At 33.7% G+C, this 27,789-nt stretch overlaps 2 protein-coding genes and 2 long non-coding RNA genes across 6 annotated transcripts; 3 read left to right on the forward strand and 1 right to left on the reverse strand.

Annotated features, from left to right (window-relative positions):
• The first annotated feature begins 8,377 nt into the window (after positions 1-8,377).
• On the forward strand, positions 8,378-9,346 carry LOC108202318 (uncharacterized). 2 transcript variants are annotated; one of them, XR_001803069.2, is made up of 3 exons: positions 8,378-8,689; positions 8,900-9,165; positions 9,248-9,346. It is a non-coding gene; the product is annotated as an uncharacterized LOC108202318 (long non-coding RNA). The 2 variants fall into 2 exon arrangements; XR_010287462.1 differs by having other exon boundaries at positions 8,903-9,165.
• Positions 9,345-12,144, forward strand: LOC135149214 (uncharacterized). Its single transcript, XR_010287463.1, has 4 exons — positions 9,345-10,413; positions 10,515-10,652; positions 10,736-11,357; positions 11,442-12,144. It is a non-coding gene; the product is annotated as an uncharacterized LOC135149214 (long non-coding RNA).
• A 467-nt stretch (positions 12,145-12,611) lies between these two features.
• Positions 12,612-18,396, forward strand: LOC108200427 (armadillo repeat-containing protein LFR). Its single transcript, XM_017368568.2, has 8 exons — positions 12,612-12,879; positions 15,984-16,153; positions 16,314-16,456; positions 16,563-16,819; positions 17,140-17,245; positions 17,338-17,476; positions 17,588-17,715; positions 17,787-18,396. Exons 1-8 carry the CDS (start codon positions 12,705-12,707, stop codon positions 18,040-18,042), a joined length of 1,374 nt encoding a protein of 457 aa, XP_017224057.1. The 5' UTR covers positions 12,612-12,704; the 3' UTR covers positions 18,043-18,396.
• Positions 18,397-18,993: 597 nt separating this feature from the next.
• Positions 18,994-21,428, reverse strand: LOC108203083 (3-ketoacyl-CoA synthase 11). 2 transcript variants are annotated; one of them, XR_010287678.1, is made up of 3 exons: positions 20,594-21,428; positions 19,181-20,070; positions 18,994-19,139 (listed from the first exon to the last, which is right to left on the reverse strand). XR_010287678.1 is itself a non-coding variant. In XM_017371809.2 (2 exons), exons 1-2 carry the CDS (start codon positions 21,386-21,388, stop codon positions 19,285-19,287), a joined length of 1,581 nt encoding a protein of 526 aa, XP_017227298.1. In that variant the 5' UTR covers positions 21,389-21,428; the 3' UTR covers positions 18,994-19,284. The 2 variants fall into 2 exon arrangements, 1 of the variants encoding a protein (XP_017227298.1); XM_017371809.2 differs by having other exon boundaries at positions 18,994-20,070.
• Between the last annotated feature and the right edge of the window lie 6,361 nt (positions 21,429-27,789).

The following is a 27,789-nucleotide window of genomic DNA, read 5'->3' on the forward strand; positions in this document are numbered from 1 at the left end:
TAAAGGTGATATGCACATCTGTTATTTCTATTCATGAAATCTGGAAATGTATTATATGATCCAGAAACTTTGTAGCATTATTTACTAGTCCAGGACTTTACTTTTTCTAGTGTTAGTTGAGTTATCCTCCAGAGGATTTGCTTGTTATGATTAACAAACAAATAGGGGGAGATTGTAAGTCTAAATGTAAAGACAACCCTATCTGTTACATAGGGATGATAACTCAACAATAGAACAGGACAAGTAAATAACACTATGCCTGCACCGGAATCGGAAGATACGAAGACAAAGGTTGAAGAAGCCATCTACAGTCTTGAAGGAATAAGTTCACTGGAAGAAGTTCATTAATATGTTCATGCCTCAGTGAAGAATAAAGATTGAAGTATTCAAGATTGTGGAAGCAATGAAGATGTTGTCCAAGTACTCGGAAGATTTCAGTGCAACCCCTGAAGCAAGATATTTCTATATATCTTGGTTGGTTATTTATAATCAACAAACTGAAGCATAAACTAACCCGGAACCGACTGATCAATGGTTGCTGACAAAGACGGTACAATGTTCAACTTCAGTGTTAGTCGCTTGTGAACCAGACCAGTGCACTAAGCGTCAGCACGTACGGAGCTTTGCAAAGTATTTATCGATCGAAGAATTGATCCAGTGATATCAAGTCATTTGTTCCAAAGCCAAGTCAAGCCAAATGCCAGCTATGCCAAAGCTTCCACAGAAAGCCATATCAGGAAGTGACATTTTATATATGTGTGCACTTATATATTTGTTTATGTACAAATATAATTATATATGTATATATGTATATTTAATTAAATATAATATATATAATATATATGTATATATGTTTTAAACATATGTATATGTATATTTATATGTATATATATTTAAATAAATATATATGTATATAGTATATGTATTTATATTTTACATAAATATTTATATATTTAAGTGTATATATATATATATATATTATATTATGTGCATAAATATGTGTATATTTATATCTATAGATAATTATATATATATATCCCTATATATATTTATATTTATATTTACATATAATTTTATGTATATTATATATATTTAAATATATGAGAATATATTTAAATATATGTATATATATATATATTACTATATGTTTATATAAATATTATTTATATACATTTATATATATATATTTATTTATACATATATTTATATAATATTATGAATATAATATAAATATATGGATGGAGCAAACTCAAGTCAATCTCAGTCAAAGGAGTGATAACAAGGAAAGCTCTTACTATGTGAGGAACAACATTTGACCGAAGTCAACAGCTCTTCCTCACTTAGAAAATTCTCTAAGTACATCACAGTGAAGACATAGCACTCTTGAGGCGCAACCTTTGACCAAAGTCAAAGTTCGTCCCCAAGAGATGAGAGATAACAGGGGAAGCATTACAATGGTGGAGCAAGTTCATATTTGCCTTAGAATTTCTCTAAGTCACCATATACCTCTTGCATACTCTATGGCGCAACATTTGACCAAGGCGCAAGGTTTGACCCGGGCGCAACATTTGACCCAGGCGCAACATTTGACCCGGGCGCAACATTTGACCGGTCAAATGTTGCTCCTCTACTAACAACTCTTGGCACTAACCCTTTGTGACTTAGAATAATTTCTAAGTCACAAACTCTACAAGGGATGCACTATATTGGAACAACATTTGACCTGGTCAAATGTTGCTCCTCTAATCAACAATCATGGCGCAACTTTTGTTACTGGAATTATTTCTAAGTACCAAACAGAGGGGCAACCAAACGCAACATTGTTGAAGCGCAACATTTGACTTGGTCAAATGTTGCGCCCCAATCCAACATCTCCTGGCGCCAATTCAAGTACTTGGGAGTTAGATTTATTTTGTTAAATCGAATCCGTCCAGGACGAACTCAATCCGTCCAGGACGAACTCGTTAACCATGGTTAGTTTATGAAAGCCTATAAATATGTGATTGTGGTTCTCACAATTTACAACATCCTTCGGGATGGATGGCCAAGTGCTATGCACAAACTCTCTCAAATATACACACACCCTAGCCTAGTTTTGTACCATAAATATTTGTAGTGGATAGGGCTTGTAATATTTAGAGGAGTGGTCATTGTAGCCAACCTTCGGGTTTGGATTTGTAGCACCCTTCGAGGTATTTATCAATATACAGATATACCTTGGAAAATATTGTGTGTTGGTTTAATATTTTCATATCCTCAGAAACCGACCCAATAAATATCCGGAACACGAAACCATTACAGGACTGCAATTTATTTATCCGCAAGATTCGAAAGAATTTTAAATTGTAGTGAGTATCGTATTCAACCCCCCCTTCTACGATACTTTGGACCTAACAATAACATTTTCAACCGTAGCCGTGATTAAAAAACTTTTCTATGAGCTGAGCAGTTATATAACAAGTACATTTAATTAGTAGTTAATGATATAGTTATCGATGAATGATTTTGTTGCTCGAAGAATGTAAACAGAACAATAAATTTAAATATTTTATGTCATATATTTTTTTATAAAAATAATAAAAATCAACGATCGAAGAATAAAATATTATCAAAAACTAACACATGAACTCTAACATCTAATGATGAAAAGTAACTCATCACTGAATATGAACTCAACATTTAATGATAAAAAATAATGAATATGAACTCAACATTTAATGGTGAAAAGTAATTAATCAGATTATAAGATACTACTTTTCATGAATTGACGGATTTAACAAATGAACATGAAAGTCAAAAAAATTTAATTTGGAGAAAGTAATAAAAAAGGGATCATATTATTTCTACATAAATGAATATATTCAAAGCAATTAGTTACAAGAAAATTATTAAAAATATGAAAAATAGAAAAAATATGTTTTTCACATAAAAAATGTGTTTTATAGCAGATTTTATCAGTTTTAGAAATATAATATTAATATGTAGTCTTGATATATAATCAAGTATAGTACTATTTTTATTAAGTAAAAAATGGATTTGCTCAAAGCTGATTGAAAATTTCTTATAAACAAAATATATTATGTACTATGACATTTAGCCTAATTTCTTATGAACAAAATATATATAGGCCAACATTCCAGATAGGGACTCCTTATATGGAGTTACATAGCGCGCCATTATAAATCATCAATTTTATTATAAATTCTGTTATAAAATACATATAAAACGTGATTCTAATATAGAATACTATAAAATATATCTATTTTAATTAATTTAACACTTAAAATTTGATGGAAAAAGTATATTTTCGAAACTGATTCTACAACAGAATAATTTTGGATGATTATTATTCTGTTATAGAATCATGTTGATATATTGCATAATTTTAGATGATCTTTGGAATAAAAAATTGTATAACTTCGTTTTCGGTTTAATAATCAAAATTTGCAATTATATTTCATAAAAAATATAATAGAATATATATTATGTGTATATTTATAATGGTGTGCTACGTAACTCCGTATAAAAGGGTATGTTATGGAGTGCTACCTATATATATATATATATATATATATATATATATATATATATATATATATATATATAGGGTGGTACTCTAGGGAGGGCTCCTTATATGAAGTTACATAGCACACTCCAATCTGAACCGTTTATTTCACTAAAAAAAATACACGGTCAAGATTAAAAGATATATCTATAGAATTTTAAAACACAATTAAAACTCTCTATCAATTGAAAATATACACCGTGATACACACACATACACATGGAGCTCTCGAAATTAACGATCGAAGAAACAAGTTCGTCTAAACTTGCTGTAAGAGGGCATTGAAGCTTTGAAGATTGAAAATAAGCTTATTGCAAGATCTAACCGAAGCTTTGAAGATCGAAAACGAGGTAGAGAGGCAATCCATGTAGTTTTCATTCTATAAAATTAGGGTTCTAATATAGAGTAATTAGATTCATGTTTTATTAAAGATGTTTATGAGATAAATTATTTTCGTTTGTTTCAGGTTGAGAGGAATCATCATTACAAGATGTTAAGGCGAATAGGTATGAAAAGGAATCCTATTTCGTATATTTTGTGTATATTTTTTGTGCTCTGTAATGAAATAAATCTAATTTTGTGTGTATAATGTACTTTATTAGTTTATTTAGATGTTTATTACTTGATTCTATCATGGAAGCTTGTCTTTTATCTTCATTGTTCTATAGCAGAATAAATTATTTATACAATAAAGTATTTTTGCTTCTGCATTAGAATATATAACTAGTTTATTACATTTGTTCTACAGTATGAAAAATATATTGTTTGTACAATAAAGTATTTTCACTTCTGTAGTAGAATATATTGCTAATTTATCACATTTATTCTAAATTAGAATAATTCATGATTTATACTACATAGCATATTACATGTGTAATGTAATTGTTTTATGCTTATGCTCTACATGAGAATTTTTTTGTTTAAACTAGAGAGCAAATTACTTGTATATTGTAAATATTACTAAATATATACTAATATAGAATACATGTTTCCTCTATTTTATATTAGATACTCAATATCACTAATTCTACTATGAAATGCATTCTTAATTCTTAATGTCACTAATTATAGCAGATACTTGATCCCACTAATTCTATTATATTTTACAATAGAATATATTCTTAATTCTTATCACTAATTATCACTCAAGTCGGTAATGTAGAGGAAATCTCTTGAGTAATGACCGGAAATATAGTCTGTTGCAGTTAGTAATTTGTATTAGCGACAAAATGTGGAAAATTAGTAATACTTTTTTCATAATGCAACAATCATATGAATTACAGGCCTGCTTCGGAAATTGGAATTTGTTATAATATATATGCAGATCCTGATATCCTCCAGTAAACATTGACTAAGTACAAATAAGTAGGATAGGTCTCAAAAACATACTTATGTATTTAAAATGTATAACATCTATGGTTAGTTTGGTTTGCTAATATTCAAGGGATTGATTCCAAAGATTGGAAGAGTAGCCTTCCCACTTTTCTAAACGGAAACACTTAATTGATCTATCGCCCCATTTGATTGACTATTTGTGAAAAGTTCTCATCAGGGTAATCTTTTGATTGTTCTTTTTCATATTCACTTCCGAGGCTGAGAGTGCTCATGTGCATATCCATTAACTTTCATGATCCATTTGTTAGACACTTTTATAAATGTCTTCAATGTCAAGGCGTAAGACTTATTGCGATGTTGTGTGGTCATGTTGCACCGATAGTCGATCTTGCTATAGGTGTTTTTGCCAGTTTTCCTGGAGACGAGAACATAAGAGATTTAAGTAATGTGGCGCAGAACTCTATATCAGTTAACTATGATACACTTTTTAACGCTTGTTCTCATGGTGCATTGTGTGTTTAGAGTAGAGGTTGCAGCCACTGTAGGCGCAGAAGGAACACTTGCAGGAACACTTAAAAATCGGAGATATGTATGCGCTGCTTGTTCTTACATATTTAGCCTATTTATCTGAAGAACACTTGCAGGAATCTGCTGAAGCAGGGGAGGCATTAAGTCACGTTAACGCAATTTGAAAGGCCTCCCAAGTGCAACATTGTCATTATTGATTCTTATGGTCTTAGTTCTTACCATTGTACAAACCATTTTTCATGGTAATTTGTGTATTGGGTCTTTAAAGTTCATGTATGTAATCTTGCTTGTTGGGGATATTGTGACACAATCTGTGATTATGATGGACTCATGAGGTCTACACGTAGTATATTCTTGTTATTTACCAAGCTAACATGTGCATATTCGGAAGTGTAGATGCCACCCAGAAGTTTAAAAGATGAACTAAAGAACAATGTTGATATCATGACGACTATACTCGAATGTTGCCTTTGTTGATTGGAATGAAGAGTTTTCAAGAGCATACGAGGCGGAAAGTTGAGCATGAGATGGGGCAGGAAAGGTTGCAAATGGCTATGATTCACTGACATGATTTATGTTCTGTATTAGAATCATTTTTCTGTTCTATATTAGAATAATATTTATGTTCCGATGTAATTATTTGTATGTTCTGCAAATCATTTTCAGTTGTGTATTAGAATCATTTAATGTTTAATATTAAAATAAGATGTTTGTTATATTCAAGAAGCGAAAATTATATACGTGGGGTGATTTCATGTTCTTAAAATGAGTTCGAAATGTACCATATAATTAAGTTTACATAGTGGAATCATTATAATTTTATGTAGACTTAAGGTTTCATACTAGAACCAATCATATATTTGAAATTTAAATATAAATCACAATCACAGTGGAAAGTTGTTTTGTCGACAAATCAGAGCTTCTTTTCTTTATTTTTGTTTACTTATTAGGCTTTGTCCAGTTTAAATCATTCAACAAACAAGTTTATACAAGATACTTTAAGCTTTGGCTTCCCTCATTTTACTTACAAACCACACATGTCGAATCAAAAGCATACTAATTTATGGATGATATTCTTTACTTTATTCATTTCTCTGTGACAGAAACATTTAAATCCATACACCTACTAATAAACCAGGTAGTGGTCTCTCATCCCATTTCGTCAACTCATGTACATAACCTATTCTACTAGTTTATTAGTAGCAACAAATAAATTACCTCGTACATCAAATGGAATAAAAAATCATTAGACATTCCAAAAACAATTTTTTCTTAAACTGGAAACCTTAGCAAATCAAAAATCAACTATGCATTATATCAATTCCTGAGGCTGGCATAACTAATTCCTTGGCTTTTGAGAGAAAAGCCCACGGGCATCCATGCTCAGATCAATTGAAGCTGATAATGCTAGAAATAGTGTTGCACACAATCAACCACATGACTTCCAGGAATCATCTTTGAAGTTATATCGACTAACCATGTCTGAGCTAGGAGACACCACAAATGGAGTCACTATTGATTAGTTGCAACTGACGAGCCACACATATCCTGGACAATAATCGGTCAACTATTTTGCTCTTTATCTTGCATCTTTCTATAACTTTGGAAGGAAATCAACCATCATCTATTAACATTAGCCTCAGAATATGATGATCTACAAAAAAATATAATTAATACTTGACATCATATACTAGAAAGTCATAATCACATTTTTTATCTCTACAGTTAAAATCAAATCTAACCTCAAATCAATATTATAATTCAAAAAATATAAAGAACCTACTTTTACATTTTAAATCTGGTTCTTAGTGTGAAGTCTAATGCTAATTTCAGTTTAGAATTAAAATCACAATTGTCATTTTATCATAAAATTTTATCAAATGTTTACATTTCATGCAACAGATAAAACAACTAAGAATCTCACCACGTGATCACCTTACTTTCACCAAAACACACAATTAAACTAATTTTAAAAAAAATCCTAAACCCTCTCAATTAAACTAATTTCTGTTTACATTTAGTTATAGCTGTAAAGTCTGATGCTAATTCCAGCGAATATTAAATTTTAAATCAATGAATTATAATATATGTGAAAAAAAAGTTCCTCAACAGAATAAATATTTTATATGCTAGGAATTAGAATCATAAGGTAAAGATAAAAATAACAAATATTATACCTTTAAGAGAAGAATTACTATCAACTAACATAAATGTATCAAACATGTGATTTCAAAGTAGAACTGAAAGTAATGAACAATAGAATAATCAAGGAAGATCATATATAATCTAGTTCTCTAGTGGAATAAAAACAAATCAGCAAGTATTAACTAAATCAAGTAATGAATTAACAAATCGAGTATTTATATCCAATAATAGAATCAAAATCACAATCAAAATCAGTAAATCGACAAGTAATGACCGTAAAATCACAAAACCTTAATAATTAGACAGATTTGAGAATTAAAATAGACAAAAATAGTGAGAATTAACATAAAAACCTGATAACATCGAACATCTGGAGCTAATTTGGTAATTTGAGTTCATTAGAGAAAGAATCCATGGTGTGCGCCACAGAGATGGGAGAGAGAGCAACAAAAAAACGTAAAGAGAGAAAGAGAGGAGGAAGGGAGCGTAGAAGGAGAGTAGTGAGATACATGACAAAGAACAGTAAGCATCAGAGTGTTTTTTCCCAAAATATCACAGCTGTTAGATTAGATCAGAATGTACGCTTGAGATTAATTAAGGGTTTACTATGTAACTTCATATAAGATGTCCCTCCATAGAATTTTGGCATATATATATATATATATATATATATATATCAATATATTCTAAATTCCTGCTAATGCCCATTTAGCAGATGGATATAAACCGACCCGGTACTTACTTTTCTACATACATTTCTGTAAAATGGGTTATCTGACCCATTTTTAGCAATTTGAACCGCGTTAATCCATTTACAAGCATCACTTTGTAACTTCCTCCGGTCACTCCCACCAATTTAGCTTCCATTATCTCACGAACATCAATTCAAATTCTTCACCGTAGACTTCTAACTGAACCATCTTCTGTTTTCGTCCCACGATAAACAATTTTCATGGATGCATCTGATGCTCATTGATCTTCTCTCCAATAACAATCCGTCATATAAATACTTCTCAAAAATCATTACTGATATTTTGGAGATGGATGGAACTGGAATGTAAAATCAACTCCTCTTGAATCTTAGTCTGTCAACATGGATGCCTTTGTTTTGATATGGTGAGTAGTTATAATCGTTGAATTGTGGGTTGATACTTAAATTTGATAAATTATTCTTCCCTGCATTGTGGGAGTATTCTTCATTCTATATCTATACTAATGATGGGTTGTTATTCTGTAATTGTTTTATTTATAGTTTTCATTTTAATTTTGCATTCCTACTGTTTGATATAAGTTCTCAAAGAACTTTCTATTACTTTTTCGTGTTAGAAGTAGTGCACGACAACAGTTGGTGACAACCCCCTATGTGAATTCTAAGGCAACGAGTGGTAGTCATGGTGGTGGAAGTAGCAAATCAAGCCAGTACTGGTCTCCAAAGTTACATAGGTATTTCTTGGTAGCACTTGAAGAGCTTGGTGGTGCTTATGGTACGTCTCGAACTAATTTATCTTTAGTACTGTTTGTCCCGCAAACTTGAATTAACTGGGTTTTTTTTATTCCATATGGTACTCACTCTCCATCATCAGGCCAGAAAGGTAACTAACTATGTATTCATATATGTAAGTTAATTTCCATAAGAACTTCAATTGGCTGATATATATTTTGAAACATTTGTAGTTATTAAATGCCAGGCCTTCAGTGATCAGCCCACTGTTGAACAACGTTCCAGAACAAGTTCAGTCAGTCAACAATGTTCCGGTCAGTGCTCCACCGATTGGCTGATATTTCTTGATATTTTTTTGGGTTGTTATAATTATTTGTTATAAAAAGTTCTTGGCATTGGTTCAAATCGTTCAAGATTAGGACCAGGCAATCATAACAATTTTTTTTCCCAGGAGTGCATTCCAAACAGTGTTTCGCCTATTTCAACTGGTGTGTTATTGCTTATATCTTTTATAATGAACATCACTCACACACACACACAAACACACACACATATTCTATTGTTCCTAAATTTATTTTGGTTTTTTTAGATCTTACCAATGGTTGTAATTATACAAGACATAATTATTGGGTTCTTATTGGGTTGTCATAATTATTTGGTTTTTGTAGTTCTTGCTAATGGTTCTAATCCTTCAAGATTGGGATCGAGTAATCCTGTCAACAGTGAACTTAATTTTCAGCTTCTCGCATCCCGTATAAAACTCGACTTTAAACGATGTGTTTGTGTATAAGATTCACATTTAGCTCTACACTATTTCATTTTTGAAATTCTAATCTTTAAAATAAATAAGCTATCAGCAGCTTTATTCTGACTTTGTATGTGTAGTGCTAAATGATTTAGACTTTATCAGGGCACCCGTGAGATGACTGGTTTTGTTAATATAAAAAAGAAATCAGGTAAGGCATAACAGTACATAAATAAGAAAGTATCACCCCGAGTGTTGGTAATCGGGTACCTAATGCAGGAGCCTCTATTCCTTTAGTATCGGCAATAGAATGAAGCTTATGCTTCTGACTGACCTACTACGACGAGGTAGGCCAACTATATTTAGACTATGTTTCTTCAGTGACCTGATAATTGGTTCCATAGCCTGCTCATTTACTGCAAAAGAAACATCAACATTGTCTTCATTTCTTTTATGTGGCATTTTTATCTTTGAACCGTTCAAATATAGATTAGTGTGCAAGTTGGTTTAAGACTTTAAGGTACAATCCTGATAAATTATTTATTCATTGTACTTTACAACACGTGCATCTGCTTTGACGACCTTATTTTGTGTGGATTATAGGTTCCAAAAATCAAACTCCTTTAATCATTAACAGGCAGGATCCGTTGAAAGGTACAAGTATTGCATCCGTCCATATAGTATTATAAAAGTTCTTTATACAGCTCATGTGATTTTCACTCGGGACGAGGTTTTTAAATGCAGTGTGTTTTTAGACATTGTTTCAGGATAAAAGTCATGTCCCACGCATAACTTATCTGGAGCTGCTAATAGATGTGTTCCTGGAAAAAAAGCTTCTCATTCGGGTGAAAATAATGATCCCAATATCATTCAGGTTTTCACTAGACGAACTGGTATGTTCCATTTAGATATGGTTTCTTGCTTGATTTAATGGCACTTCAGTCTGATAAACACACACTTTGTGTATATTATGTAGATTTATGCATATCAACACCGGTTCATGAGTTGGAGTATCATGATATCAGTGAGGTTGATTTATTTGGCTATATATTTACATATTTATAGTCAATTTGTTATTAATATTATCTGATGGATTTTGTGTTGCTCTTTCCTGTGCAGTTATTTACATAAATCTTGCCTATGTAATTTCTTAGTACACGTATGTTGTCCTTGATATTGTCAGCCAAGACCCCAAAGCTGCAACCTGAAATCAACTGTTGCATACTCAATATATGCTAATAATAATGGTACACCTGTTCATTATTAATCCCGAAGTCATTATTGATGTGTGACTCATTATAAAGCGCAAAGATCGTGGACCAAGTACTAAAAATCAACTTCAGAAACTTGCATCTGCCCATGATTATGTAGTAAAAGTTTTATAGTTACATATGTTGTTACACCATCCTGATTACTGGATGACACATTTTTCTATTCCAGGCACGTGTTCTATTAATCATGTTCTATCAATCAGGATGGCAATACAGCTCGGTGCATTGGTATAACAGTTAGGTGATAAATATTATATCTCCATAGTTAATGAGTTGCTCTTTGCTCATGTTCCCTTTGCTCCCGAGTTGCTCTTTCTCAAGCCATATGTGAGTTGCTCTTTGCATACATTATTTGCTATTGCACTGATAACCCTACTCACCAGGTTGATCTCTCTCATAAACTGTTTGTAGAGTTTCACAACAGTGAAGAATAGTTATCGAGTTTGGTATGCTTGGGAGGACAGTCTCCTTGCTATATAATTCAGTTCGGGGACCGGGGTATCAGGTTCTTATATGAAAAACCTTGAGTTATTTCCAAGAAAAGAGCAGCACAATGTAGCATAACGACATTTGATAGATTTATATCAATGTTTACTCTATAACAAAATTTAGCAGCCAGCTCAAATGCCTCTGCTCCACCTGGAACTATGCTTCAGTGATCATAATTCAGATTTTGGTTAATTGTCTTTCCAAAGTTTTGTTGTCACTGATGGCATATAATATATACCTTTAATATTGCGAGAAAGAAGTATTTCTATTTTGCGCTATTTTGGTTAATACTTTTACGTGTATCCATATTATCACAACCTAAAATAGATGAAAGGGCCCTGATGAAAACCAAGCATCAGGCAACAACAGAATCTGTAGGGATTACGGACGATTTAAAGCACTATTGAAGATAGAGCTAAACTTCTTGATGCAAAGTTGCCTTGGTAATTCAAATATATATTATATAAACTAATTGACTGCGATGTTATGTATCAACTGAAACTTTGGTCAGACAAGACCATCTTTAGAACATTCTGGTGAGTGTTTTAGATACTTTTCAGTTTGCTAAAATGTACTAACATTGGGCTAAACAAGATTATTCCAATTCTAAGATTTCAGTTACTCAGACATTTAAAATTTGAATCCTTGAATTCTCAACTTTCCTTTCTCAATTTAAGTTTCTATTATTAATCTCTACGCAATGGATATTCATTGGTGTTTGTCTAAGAATTTTTATTATTATTAAGAAGTTTCATATGATTGGAGTATTCAGGTTTTACCGTTTTTGAAACAAGAAATTATTGAATTCACTCTTTTTTTGAGCTAGCTTTTCTTTTTTTTATGAATTCCTTATAAGATTTAGATCACAATCTAATAACACGACAATGGTAACGACAATGGTATGTATGTTTCCTTGAATTAGAAAAAAGGACATGTAACAATATGCAATGAAAAAAATGACTATTGAATGTGTACATATAAGTTAGCAATTAAGAATATGAAAACAACATATATTACCCGTGTGCCCGTGTGCGAAGCACGGGCAAGATATACTAGTATATATATAAATTTTGCTAAAAAAAAAAATATTATAAACTATGTCACATTTTGAAATAGGATAACTGAAAAATAAACAGAGCTAGTGTGTAAACATCCAAAGCCGGAAGCTACCAGTGAAAAATAAATATGCAGAAAAGAGAGGTAAAGGGCGGCGGCGGATCCGGCGGCGGCGGGTCGTCGGCGGGAAAGAGAGGCCGGCCGTTCGGAGGAAACAATTCCTTCTCATCTTCTTTCGCGCCTGACTCTGTTGCTCCTTCTGCTCTCCTCGGCCCCTCTCTTCAAGTTCATTCCGCTTTTGCAGGTCCAAACCCTAGATTCTCATTTTCATATTTTTAATGTAATTGGAGTTTCAATTGCTGTGATTGAGTGTTTGAACTTTGTTTCTGCTGTGTTTTATTCCTTTGTTTATGTGGTTTTTCGCGTTTTCTTCTTCTTAGCTTGCTGTAAATGGGATTGATGTAATTAATGGGTGACTTTTGACTTAAACAAGTTTAGATTGACTTAATTGATGCACTACTTGAAAGATTTGATAATGCCGTGTGTGCGTGAGACGGCTTTACCAGGTTGCTAGTAGAGTTATGTTGGAAATTTTGCAATTATGACCCTCATCGGCTAAAATTTACAATCTAGGTACAAATAAGATTAAATTTAAGCTGCAGATGGGAATGTGGGAAATCTCATACACACGACTGTTAATACGTGACACCTAGGGTTTAATTTACTTTAATGCAGTAAAGTAAACACTTGTAAGTTATAAAGATATGAATGCAACCTAGGAACAATGTGGAGTTACAATGTTGACCTCCAGAACCTTGAACCTTCGCTTATTATAGCACTTTTGCTACCTAGGAACTCTGCTACACTTGCCTCAACTTGAGTGGATTCCTTACTCTACAAATAATATGGCAGGATGTGTATATTTTTCACATTAAGAAACAAAAGGGTTTGTGATATTAAAACATAATGAGAAGCTAAGGGCTCAAGTAAACGATCGGTGATGAATGAATTTGGTTGTATAAGATGGATGAGGTTGATTGCTTAACTCACCATTGAAAGTAATTCAAAATTTGGACAAGGCACTCATATAATCAGATTGACATAAATTATAAGATTTGATAATGACTAGTAATAGGCTTTTTCAGCCTCGGGAGTGGTTAATATCAAGCGACCACACCCCTGCATCTCCCAATCTTATGATAATCTCTAAAGCACCCATGAAGACTTCTGATTGATGGAGTTTCAAAGACATAGTTTTTTGTCCTATAAGAAATGACGAGATAGTAGATTTGTATAGATTTGGGGCACTTTACTAAAATTAGATTTGTTGCTATGTTTGAAGCCCTAATTATATACTTTGTTGTCTCCACCATCCTTGGGATATATACACCCACTTAAATTTAGGAATCATACACAAATGTTAGGTTCTGTACAGATGTGTAGGTCGAGGCTCAGGCGAAGGGTCATCTATTGGCTTATATATTATGGATGCTTGGATATTTTGGGTGCTTGATAAAACTTCTGGATTTCGGTGTTTGTACCGGACAAAGCTTAGTTTGAAAGACTTTTTTTAATCTTTCTTATGGGGATCAGTTAAAACTTGTTAAGGATCCTCAATCTGATCAGAAGGATACACCTGTCTTGTCTGATTTGCATCATGAATCCAAAACTCTTTATGGGGGTTGTCCGTGCTAACATTGTTCCTTGTCTAGTGGTCGAGAAAAAGGCACACAACATGATGATTCTCATTGCAATTACATTGTGTTTAGCATCTTTATGTGTTATTATTGATTGTAAAACAGATAGGAAATTACATATCTCATTGAATGAATTTTCTTCCCTTTGTTGCTTTCTCACTCAAATGGTGAAATATCTATATTTTTTTTTATTTTTTTTACTATTATACTGTTATCCCTCTTAAAGAGTGGTGGTTTGATGATTATTCGTTGGTTTTTCACATATTATTGTTCGTGATGGTAATTAGAATATAGTGTAGAGTTGGAGTCCAACGCTTACTCTTAAGATTGACGGTTATGTACTCTTAGAGGGCTGTAGTTAACCCTTTGTAGAGTCAAAGATCCACATCGGTGTAGGGTTACAGATTTTAGTCATAGTCTATTATTATATCATTATATTGTAGGTCAACAACCATTCTATATTCAAGACTGAATATATGTCAAGTTTGCAAGTTGTTTTGTTTAGTGAATATTAAATGTATTATTTCTGTACTAGTTAGTATAAGCCTACAAGGACTTGGAGGTCGGCCTTAAACTAGGTACAAGGGCAGAACCAAGTGATTTTCTGGTACGCTACATTCAACAATATAATTGTTTCACTTCAGGTATTTCTGCAGTAAAATCATTCAACTCCATGAAAAAAGAGGCAACATCTTTTGCTGGAAAGGATTCTGTCATTTATATGGAGAAACATTGAGTTGAAATGTGACGATGTAACCTTCTCTGTCATTTCCAAACAGAAAGTTCTGAACTTAAGAAAAATCTAGCATACCGTCATAGGGGAAGAACTAAGGTCTAAGTAACCGAAGACTGGGACATCACATTAAAGTAGTAAGTGTATTTCAGTGCGGTAACAAAAGAGTGCCAATGAATTACACCATAACATATGATAAGTGCAAAGATTTTGTTAGAAGAGGCTATAAATTATTATGTGAATCTAGATTATGTGGTACAAGAGCAACCCTTATAACACATCTTTTAGGCAATGCGTACTTCTTATCCTACATCCAATGCTACTCCTTTATTCGTCAAGTAGTATTTCTTGGTTATTGTGCCTTGAACTTTGACACATCAGGGATAATTCTCGAAAGAGACAGGGCTACTGAAAAGCTGCAAATGAAATTTTATTGGTTGTAATGCCAATTTATATATAAATTGTGCAATGAAGTTAACTCTGATTCTCTGTAGATAAGCATGTGATTCTCCTGTGCGCTTATGTAAAATCTTGTAAATAGGTGTCAATATCGATAGACTTTATGCTTGGAACAACAAACTGGGATATCTTTCCCGCATCATGAGGCAGGGTGACCGCAAGCTATATAGAAATCATATAGCATAGGCAATTAGGCATTAAAGACGCCAAATCCATTTTAGAAACTTCAGGCCGAGTCTGTGTGACATAAAGGCAGTGTACTTTGTTGTTACAGTGGTCCTGTTGGTGGATTACCCACAGCTTCCCTCATTAACAAACAATGCATATATAGGCGTGTGTAGAAGCGCATACGTGTATGTCTGTGAGCACTTCTTTAAGGCTTCTGGCAAAGATAAATGTGGTCTAGGTATCTGAGTGTTAATGTCAGCTGTACACATATTGACAAAGTGAAAGCATTCCAGTCTATTGTTAATGATGTATGGCTCGATATCTTAACTGCTTTCTACTGTTCTGCTGCAGATCAAAATAACAAAAGAATAGTGCTGGCTCTGCAGAGTGGTTTGAAGAGCGAGTTGACATGGGCACTGAACACGCTGACATTGTTGTCATTTAAAGAAAAAGATGAAGTGAGGAAAGATGCAACACCTCTTGCGAAAATTCCTGGATTGCTTGATGCTCTTCTGCAAGTTGTAAGTCTCGTTTTGCTCAGAATGTAGATGTACACTTATGTAGCTCTCTTCCCGTGTTGATGAGGAGTTATTCTTAGTTATCATTAGAATAATAATTTCATTTAGGTCAGTGTTTACTATATGCTATTTATGAATGGTCCATAATGTACTACTGAAACAGATAGATGACTGGCGTGATATATCTCTGCCGAAGGAGGTGGTAAAGAGGCCGAGGTTGAGAATGTTGGGTGCAAATTCTACCTTCACTGGTTTTGGCAATGAGTACAAGATGTCGAACATAAATGACACGAGTTCACATCCTAGGTGAGTTTGTCAAGATTATTTTCTATATGTGCATACAATTTTAAGTTTGATTTCTCAGTTGACATTCTTGTTTTAAATCTGCCTTTGTTTTTCTCCTGATTGGCAGCGTGGGATCTGGAACTTCCATTGCCGATGCAAATGCACAGAAAAGTTCAACTAAGGTCCATCCTTCCCAGTGGTGGGCTGATGAAGATGGACTGTTTAATCTTGACGACGAAGGACGGGCAGAAAAGCAGCAGTGTGCTGTTGCTGCTTCAAATATTCTTCGAAATTTCTCCTTCATGCCTGAAAATGAAGTAATTATGGCCCAGCATCGACATTGCTTGGAAACTTTGTTTCAGTGTATAGATGATCATATTATAGGTAATGAAAAGTTGTTATATTATTATGTTTGTTTTTTTGGTGTTTAAATCACATTTCATATGTTGCTATTTTCAGCTTAGGCTTGATATTATCAAATTAAATAGAATAAACTATTGTGCCCGGACTCGTATTTGTATATATCATAATCTGGATATATATTTGGATATAAGATAAACAGTGACATGACTTCTTTGAAATGTAACCTTTGATGCAAGAATATACAGTTGTTTTTACTGTAAGGTGTCCATGTCATGTCACTTAGTGCAGGTATTTATGTTAAACTTTATACTTCAGATCACTGATAAATTTATTGTCAACAGAGGATGATGAACTTGTTACAAATTCCCTCGAGACAATGGTGAATTTGGCGGCGATGATAGATCTCCGCATCTTTAGCTCATCAAAACCTTCCTTCATCAAAATAACGTAAGAAGTTTGACTTTTTTCCCTGTTGTTTGCATACTACTTATTCCAGATATCTGATGATTATGTTCTTATTGGTTTACTTCTCTCTCTAGAGAAAAACGTGCAGTTCAGGCGGTTATGGGGATTTTGGGATCTTCAGTCAAAGCCTGGCATTGTGCAGCTGCCGAATTGATTGGGCGTCTGATTATAAATCCTGACAATGAAACTTTCCTTATTCCTTTTGCTCCACAGGTCACATGTTTCACATTTCTGTTATTTACAGTTATGTAAAAGTATCGCAGTTTGCAGTCTGTACCCTGTGCATAAACAAATTATCTCATGAAAAATTGATTGAATTTGCAGATACATAAGCGTTTGATAGATCTCTTGAGCATACCAGCTGGTGATGCACAAGCAGCTGCTATTGGTGCTATTTTTCATCTCGTAGAAATAAATATGGACTGTCGTCTAAGGCTTGCTAGTGAGCGATGGTAAGAAAATGTTTTGTAAGATGCGTTCTTAAACTAACCGGAGTTGCTAAATTGTTATTCTATACATACAGGGCAATAGATAGACTGCTGAAAGTGATAAAGACACCTCATCCTGTTCCAGAAGTTTGCAGGAAAGCTGCATTGATACTGGAGACCCTAGTCTCAGAGCCACAGAATCGGGGATCGCTGCTAGCGTATGAGAATACATTTGCGGAAATCCTATTTTCTGATGGGAGGCATTCAGATACATTTGCAAGGATATTGTATGAATTAACATCTCGACCAAGCAACAAGATTTCAGCAGCTAGAGGCATATGGGGCATGTAATCTGGGGACCAGCCTCGTCTCCAATCTTAAATTTAAGAACTGGGTAGCTGGGTCATAACTCAAGTTTCTGTAGGAAGTACCAAGTAGTTTAGTAAAATGATTGGTTTAGATCAAATGCTATAAAGCTAGTAGTCAATCATTCAATGCAAAAGGCGGAATTGTTGTATGTAGCATAATATTTGTGGTGTTGTGATCAAATCCGGAGGAGGCTTCATATTTGCGAGAAGCAACCATTGTACTTTAAGCTTGTTTCTTCTCATGCGTCTTGCATCCAAAGCAAATTTCGTGAAAAAGGATCGAGGCCAACCAATAAATCAGACAATTGTAATGGTATTTATTTTTAGGTTACTGTCATCATTTTCTAGCTATATACCATGACTTATACTCACACTGTCTCCCTCTCTGAATCACTTTATTTGACTTTCGTATTCATTTTTAAAACAAATTAAAGACTGATTAAGTGACAATTATAACGACGACGTCCAGTTGATTGCTGAGAAAGACTCCACATCTGCCCATCTAATGCGTCCAAGGCCCAAAATGGTGGCAATATCAGACCGAACCCGTAATCCGATTTACTGAGACAAAACCCGAACGTGACTTGAAAATCATCCGATTGACCCAAATTAGAATTTCATTTCTAAAAACTTCAATTTCATATTTTATTCAATTTTAAGTGATTTTAACTTGACCCGAAATCGACCCGATTGCTGACACGAACACGACCTGTTACCTGAAATTGCCACCCAACCCATTCCTCGAAGTAGTACTGTAGTAGGTTCAGTATGTACTAGGATTAATCTGTGGAAGCTAATTTTGTTTTTTTGTTTTGTCAAAGTTTGGGTTATGGGACTCATGTCAAATCGTTAGTATTAAAAGCAAAGCAAATGTTTGTCATTTGTCAATGAGCAAATTAATAAAGTAGTTAGAAGTTACTATACACAAAGATGATTGAACTAGGAAGTTGACCTAGCTAATAGTTTCACACTATCACTTTTATTATGCATTCATCCCCTATACATCCTGAAAACGAAAACACATACATAAACGCCAAATTAATCCATTTTCAAATATTTATACAAACAGACATGTCACACCTTACTCGAAACGAAATATACAACAAACAGACATGTCACACCTTACTCGAAACGAAATATACGAGATATGTTTGGTTTGGTTACAATGAAACTAAATTTGTTTCTTTGTTAAGGACTTTGTCCTAACCAATCACTCCTGATATGTCTATGAAGAACCAAGATGTGCAACCCTTGGCACATCTACCGGAAATTCGTGAATCTCATCCATCCAAGGATTCTTCTCCTTAGCAGGATCAATGGTCCTCATTGCACGCCAAACTGCACTGTTACATTTGAATCCTGACCCGAATGCAATCTGCCAAGTCCGATCGCCCTTTCGGATCCTCCCCTTGGCCTCGGAATAAGCCAATTCATACCACAGTGAGCTACTGGAAGTGTTTCCGAATCTGTAAAGAGTCATCCTTGAAGGCTCCATATGCCATTCTTTAAGCTCCAGATTTTTCTCCAACTCGTCTAACACGGCCCTCCCTCCAGCATGAATGCAGAAATGCTCAAACGCGAGCTTGAAATCAGGAATGTAGGGCTTGATGTTCATCTTAAAAACTTTCCTCGCGACTAATGTAACAAAAAATAGCAATTGTTCAGACATGGGAAGGACTAATGGCCCGAGAGTCGTGATATTTGTTTTTAAGGCCTCCCCTGCTACAGCCATCAGGTCCTTGGACAGCGCGACTCCAACCTTCTTCTCCTCGTCTTCCTCTTGAAAAACACAATTGTAACACCTATCATCCGCGCCTTTGTGGGTACGCACAGTGTGGATGAGCTGATACTTTGAACGACGACGATCAGATGAACGATTGGACAGGAGAATTGCAGCTCCACCAACGCGGAAAAGACAGTTGGATACCAACATTGATCTATTGTTGCCAAAGTACCAGTTCAATGTTATGTTCTCCATGCTCACCACTAGAGCATAGGAATTTGGTTGCACCTGTTAAAACAAATTAAATTACATAAATTAATTAAACTCAGTAAATTATGTGAGTGAAATACTCAGCAACAGAATGTCATGAAATCTATCACAGTGTTCTGTTTATCTGTTTAAGAAAATAAACTATGCGTCTACAGCAAGTAATTTTTACCATCCCAGATGTTAGGAATAACAGTGAAACCTAACAAAAACTGCAGCAAGCAAGCAAACAAGATAATATAAATAAATAAAACAAACCGACGAATTAAAAACACATGTTTTCAAATAAAAAACTACTTTCTGAGTAATCTGCAGGGTCTCTTTTCAACCGAAAAATTTAGGCAACACATTGAGTTGGGTAGGACCTTCGGGTGCATAAGGTATAACAAAAATTAGCATCATTAACTAATTTATAATTATACACATGTGAGTTTCAGCATTTTTGTCGCGTTCATGACCAGATACCAGCCGGATCATTGCTAGATTTAATTTGGAAAATTGAAAGTAATAATAGTTAAATTAGGCAAATGATTTGATGACTGACCTGAAGCAGCTGTTTGGCTAGGTCAATTGAAATGAGGCCAGCACTGCAGCCCATGCCACCGAGATTATAGCTCAAAACGTTGCCCCTCAGCTTGTAATGATTCACAACCATAGCCGAAAGAGATGGTGTAGGACAGAACAAGCTACAATTCACTATCAGCACCCCAATATCCTTAGGCTTCACACCGGTTTTGGCCAAAAGCTCATCAATGGCTCCAAACATGACCATCTCCGCCTCTTTTCTAGCCTCAGCCATGTTAATCCTCGGGGGAGAATGCATCACAGCCTCGGGGAAATACGTCTTCTGGCCTAGCCCTGATCGCTCCAGTATCTTCTTCTGAAATGCCAAATTGTCCTCACTAAAAATCCCACTCTCTTCCGACTTCTCAATGAAAAATTCTTTCGTACACATACGTGCATCTTCGGGCTTGTAACACGAGAAGTCCACCAAGTAGACCTTCTGCGGACGCCTCATGTAGTAAAGTGTGAGTAAAAATACAATGAGGGAAGAGCAAATAATGACCGTGACAAGATTGAACTTGAGGGCTTGCCATATTTGCGCAAAATCTTGAGAACTAAATGCCGAAAGATGAACGGAGAAAATGGCTAGTAAAGGGAGGAGCAACAAGTACATAGCATGAGAAATCAAGTGGTGGTAACCGAGTTTTACATATTTGAGTTTAATGGATAGGAGAAAATTCGGGAGGGCGTATTTGCTTTTTTCGAACGATATTTCGACAGTCTGGGGACTGGGATTCGGTTTCTTTTCGATCTTCATTTTTTCGATTTTTTTCATATGCTTTTGGGGAGAAAGATGGGAGGGGATGATGTGAGGAGGGGAGGAAGAGGGGATATTTAAAGAGGATTGAAAGGGAGGGAGGGAGGAAAGGGGTGCAACTACCCCCAACGAACTTTTAATTGTTTCCCGCGACTTGGCATTCAATTTGCCAGTTGGCTAAAGGGCGGGATTTCCTGTATTTTTTTTATCTGTCGCACAAATACGAAAATGGTTCGAAGTAGTCCACAAAATATTGGAGTAGAATAAAATATAATTTTAATCATTTTATTTTGTTGTTTTATAATATTTTAAATATCCGAAAATATGTCGATTATATTCTACCCATAAATCCATAAGTGTTGTAATTAAAAGATAAAATAATTATTTTTATAATTAACCACATAAAATTATGTTCTTCAATATTATTTATAAGCTGAACAATGATCATAGTTAAAATTGTTAAAATTAAAAGATATGAATTATTTATTAATAATTATGTTGAAGATTACTTATAAATGATAGCACGTATTAGTTTGGATAATTAAAAGTATTATTTATGATTAAATTTAAAAAAAATTATGATTATTATCTCATTACTCGAGTTTAAATACGAATTCGAACTTTAGCTATTACTACAACTATACGTGAACATTAAACATCCAGGTCATGTATGTTATATGTTAATTTTGATTAAGGTGAAATTCAAGTTATGGTATATTTGGGAATATATTTTGTATTTTAGATCTTAAATGTTATATCTTGAGTTTTGCCGAACACGACATAAAAAGGAGAAACAGCTTAAAGTACGCCCAAAAGTACCTAAAACACATAATCTCTCTCAATTAATAATCATATGAACCATTTATATTGTTTTTTTTTAATGTTCCGAAATTATAATCTTCAATTCATAAACTAGACCTAAAATCGGATGAGATGGAAGGAAGCAGTAGCTTTCACAATGGTCAAAAAATAGCTATGCAGCCAATTATCAAAGTAATATCTACTGATCGTTTGCTGCAGCTTTACAATCACCAAAGGCATTCATTCATATAATTGACATGATCCTCAGTAAAATCAAACAGCTTATATTGAAGACGTTTATTGCATATGTATGAAACGACAAGTACCAGAAAACCAGCTCGAACACGAAATGTATGATTAATTACCATCCCATACTGTGTTTACATACCAGGTCAGTTAATACATGAAAGCTGAACAAGAAAACACACACGTAAATTATTGCTCTTTTCATAGTAAATTTGACTCCCTCTTTATATACTTTTAGGCTCAAGTTAATTTATTTATACGACGATATATATAAGTTAAGAAATGCACCAGACTTCAAAAAAAAAAAAAAAATTCAATATTTTCCCAAATCTTACCTCTCTGTCTCAACAGGCAACGGGTTCTTTACATTCATTTTTGGTACGTATTTTTTTTAATAAAAAATTTAACGTTTAAATTATTATTGAGAAAGAAGTAATAATATTTAAAATATGTTATAGACCTATACATATTTTATAAAAAACTTCAAAATGCACGTAAACATTAAACGTAAAGAACATAATCAGTAATATCCGTGTGATTTGGCCATTTGGGACACCTAGCACTACTAATCGTGTAAGTTTGTGCATGTTGCATGCACAGATAAAATCCGGTCTGTTAACCTAAAGTTAGACCTTCGTATTACTAATTGTCAAATCGAAAATTAGATATGAAATCTACATTTAAATTCAACGCTGACCTATATATTCCGCATACATTTCAGCTGAGTGTTGACCTAGTGTATATATACACGTACCACTCGTACAAGTATAGAAAACTCAAGTTTTGAGTATCGCAAACGCAGAGCTTTGTTGACTCGTTCTATCTATTAATGATATGCCAGTTTTCCCAGTTGTACGTGAAACCTACACCTAGTAATTGTGGGCAGCTTTATCGGATACATTGGAGGATACTCGTGAAAAGGATATGCAACCCGCAACAGCTATGAAAATCAAACACTATTTATTGTCTCTTCACATGAGAATTGTCATTGCACACGACAATTTATATTTTCTAGAACAAATCTTTGAGGGGTATGTTTTTTGTTTCCAACCTGGTTGTATGAACAGTTGGGTGTTTGTCTCGAGTCTCGACTGTATTTTATTATGTATTTTTTATTCTGATTAATGAAAGTGTTTTTGTTTTCGGGGAAAAAAAAGGGGCACGTGATGTTCGGCTTTTATTTCTATTTTTTGAAGATAATAATATTGCCAAATTTTCTACTACTAACATTTTAAGGAAGTTATGGTTGTCCATGTTACCAAACAGACAAATACGTGAGTGAATTTATAATGTGGGAATTTTAAGTAGCATCTCCAACCATGAGGAGTTCTTAGCTAAAAATCTACGTGGTTTATCAAAATTAAGAATTGATAGCCAATGTCCACGAAAAACAACACTCCAACCATAGCAAGCCCTTGTTTATAATTATAGGCATCCCTCTATGGATGACTATATTTGTCGAAGCATTACAGATCTGTAGTGAATTCCACGTCATCCCCCGCAATTTATTTTCCTGCTTCCCGCTGATTACATATTATTTATTACCATATTAAACTGATATATTCTATTTATAACAATCTAAATATTAATAACATACTATTTTTAAATTATAGGCAACCAATATAGCCAATACCATTGAAACACAATGTCTTACAGGTTCGGCAAATTTAACACAATGTCTTACAAGTCCAATTTAGCCAGTGATTATAACCAACGCCATTGGAGACGGTCTAAAACACTAAATTTCAATATTGTTGTGTCTTCAGGCTGAATACAGCACTGACCATAATTTTATTTAAGGCGATTTCAAAGATTTTGGTAGGATATCAGCGAGAGCTAGATTAATTCTGTCATGTCCTTGTAATACATACTCCAAATAGAAATTTGCACAATAATTGTGTAATGTGAACTGAAGTTTCTAATGTGTGTGTAAACTAGCTCTATTAACCACAAAAATGAGAACAGAAGCTTCATTTCTGGGTAAGAATTGTTAATTGTAGTTAGTTTGTCTAACCTTGGAAGAGTTCCTTGGCTGCACCGGACACTTGTCATTATACTTGTGCTTCATTTTTCTTGTTGTTGTTGGTTTGATTTAAATAATCGAACTTGCAATAGCATATGAATATCGTTAATAAAATATTATTGCCAATACTTGTAGCAAAGGATATAGGTCTTAATATAATGTCTTAAATCCGGTAACTTGTCAAAAACCAGAAGAATATGGTAAAAAAGCACATGAACACAGTGTGGCTCCCCTGTAGGTGTCGATGATTAATGATACGAGATTTTAACAATTTGTATTTCCGGAACTTGAGTTGCCCAATTAATGCATTCTAGGTTGTACTATTCGAATCGAAAGAAATCACATGACATAAAGCGAGCTCGCCCGGATCGAACTCGTTTTGATGGGCTCGGCTCAGCTCGTTTAGTTAAACGAGCTCGAATCCGGGCAAAGGTTTTAGCTCGTTTCGTTAAACGAGCTGGCTCGACTCGACTCGTAAAAATTAACGAGTCGAATTCAGGTAGCGTTTTAGGCTTGATTTAGTGTTAAATTAAATGAGACGGCTCACCCGACTCGTTAAAATCGGCTCGTTTAGCTAAATGAGCCAGCTCGACTCGACTCATGAAAATAAACGAGTCGAGTTCGGGCAAAAATTTAGACTCGATTTCTTAAACGAGCCGAGACTAAATAAAACTCGGCTCGAATTATGCCCTCGAAACTTGGCTCGCCCGGACCGAATAACAGCCGGCATAATTCGAGCCGAGTTTCCTGTACTGATTAATCTGATCATCGATTCAATTTAGATCCTCAAAATAAAATCTAAAAAAATGCAAAAGTCAACTTGAAGATATTTAACAATCAAGAAACGGATGGAGAAATTTAATGCTAAATGAGACGTGAACATATTTTGAACGTTCAAAGATGATCCAACCATGCCTCCTGGAACAAAGAAGGCAGTGAAGGAGACTATAAAAATGGAAAATTACAATTTATTAGTATTGCAAATGTTGGTGATAAAATTGAATGTCCAAAAGGAGTGTTGCACTCATAGTACAGTATGTATGTGACCCATAAGTCTGGCGACAGTTATGCAAGTCATGTTTAAAGTGATGGAAAGTGTCGTGTCTGAACAAATTTTATTCAAGTATATTGTATAATGAGTGCCAGCTTCTAACAAGTAACTTATCGGCCACCCATGCACATGGCCGGAGCATCACTGTCCGGAGGGTCAACTCCGTGTTGCAAATCCACTCGGGTCGGCTTAATATTTTTAAGAAGTAATTATATACAGGATTGATCCGAACAAAACCGGAGACAATAGACCCAAAAAACCTGATACCAACAAGATAATACTCGATATTCAGCTTATTATCGAAGTCCTACTATCCTATAATCTATTTTATTCGCTAATCACAAAATTGTAAATATTTAATTTCAACATTTATTTTGTATATAAATATATCTACCTATCTATATTATTCTAGGGATAATTTGGTGTTCAGTCACGATAAACGCTAACTACCATGTAATTTTTTTTTTGTGGTTTTCTCTAAATATTCAAATCCATACATCATTTTCTAATATTTTGTAAAGATACCAGATTTTACAAAATATTTGCAAAATTACTTTATACAACTAGTTGCAACCACACGCAAAGCATACATACAACCATGTAACCAGGTTGCAACCACATACAATTATACATACAACCAGATTCAATCATACTTACAAGTTATAACTCTTTGGTTGCATCTAGTTGCACACCATATTTTTACAAATATTATTCTAAAAATCAATATTTCTATAAATATGTTAAAATTATAGTAAAATCGTAAAAAATAATAGAAAAAGTGATATTTTGCATAAATTTCCTTTCTTTTACTCTTGCATTTGTTTTTAACTAATATTTTTTGAAAATTAATATAAAATAAAATATATTTTCTTAAAAAAAACTCTTCACCCAAAAAAAATATGGGTATTAAACAATACAAAATCATTAATAAAATGATGTCGAGAGTTGAATAATAAGTAACAAATTTTAAACTATATACTCATTCATACTACAAGTTTAAAGCTAGTCCTCACGTAATCAAACCACCAAAAAGTTTAAAGCTAGTACTAACATAACCAAACTACTAAAACTTTGGTTGTTCCTCAATTTATTTTAATAGACTTTGTAATAATAATTAAAATATATTTTAATATTCTCATCGAAATATATCTCTTCGGATCAATTTTTAATTAGTTTTTTGATGAAACTTATTTAACACATTAACTAAAATACTTGTTTAACACGCCCAATAAAAATATATTACTGTATTCTGATACAATTTTATATTCGCAATAGAATTAACTATTAAAATATATAATAAAATAACAAATATTATAAATCACCTCTAAATAACATTATAAACAAGGGTTGTAAACTAGTATTATTATCCACTTATTAAGTTATTATACTATTATATTAGACTGTAACATGATGCAAAAAACAAATTGAACTTTGAAATACTTGACTAATCTGAAAAATATCTTTCAAGTCGAACATACATAAACCCTTTTTCCAACTCAGGTCAAATTTTGGTCGGATTGCTGGACCGTACAATAAACCTGATGAGTAGATTCAAGTCGACCTCAAACAGCTTGTAATCAATCAATCAATCATAAACTCATTCAAGTGTTCATTGTCCCAGAACCAGGACTCATATAAGATTATACACCCAAGGCCTTAACTAGAACCCTAAATACTCTAGTAAACACAGATTGTTTTATTATTAGTCCAGTACTCAGTGTTATAGTTAATAATAATGTGGTTATCAAATCACGGATAAAATTGCAGTACTCACAACAACATAAACGTATTATAAAGTCACTATGAATATGGACCTGAAATAATTCTGGTAAGAATCACTACAGCCTACAGCTATTAGAAGTGGTAGGCAAGAACAGAAATCCACAAGAAAACCCAACTTTTATCAGCACTTTCATCAACTTGAAAACATAGGCAACTACTCTAAAGTCTAAACACATGACAAGATTAACAGGCAACTACTCCCACTACTTCAAAATAGGTTAACTTTAATTTCATTATCCTCAAACCTTATGCCCATCTCCCATATAATTTCAATTAATATATTTATAAGATGTCCCCTTCTGTATAGGTGAGTACAATTATTTTTTTGGTAAAAGATGATTTCAAGTAATCTCTAACTTGTATACAACTCCCATGTACCAGGACTAGAAACTTCTGAATTATTGTCTCATTTTAGCATGTATTAGGTTCCACCTGTCTCCACATCCAGTATAAAGGAATTTCTAACCAAACCAATATTTTATCTGCTTGCACAACTATTACTAAACTCCCTGAGAC

This window comes from Daucus carota, chromosome 9, assembly GCF_001625215.2.
Source record: "Daucus carota subsp. sativus chromosome 9, DH1 v3.0, whole genome shotgun sequence".
NCBI lineage: Eukaryota > Viridiplantae > Streptophyta > Magnoliopsida > Apiales > Apiaceae > Daucus > Daucus carota.

Excerpts from the sequence above, each read along its gene's own strand:
- LOC108200427 (XM_017368568.2), top strand. The coding sequence starts at position 12,705 with ATGCAGAAAAGAGAGGTAAAGGGCGGCGGCGGATCCGGCGGCGGCGGG. Across the intron at positions 16,457-16,562 it reads GACACGAGTTCACATCCTAG|CGTGGGATCTGGAACTTCCA; the intron begins GTGAGTTTGTCA and ends CCTGATTGGCAG. Across the intron at positions 17,246-17,337 it reads CCTTCCTTCATCAAAATAAC|AGAAAAACGTGCAGTTCAGG; the intron begins GTAAGAAGTTTG and ends TTCTCTCTCTAG.
- LOC108203083 (XM_017371809.2), bottom strand. The coding sequence starts at position 21,388 with ATGAAAAAAATCGAAAAAATGAAGATCGAAAAGAAACCGAATCCCAGT. Across the intron at positions 20,071-20,593 it reads TAGCCAAACAGCTGCTTCAG|GTGCAACCAAATTCCTATGC; the intron begins GTCAGTCATCAA and ends TTGTTTTAACAG.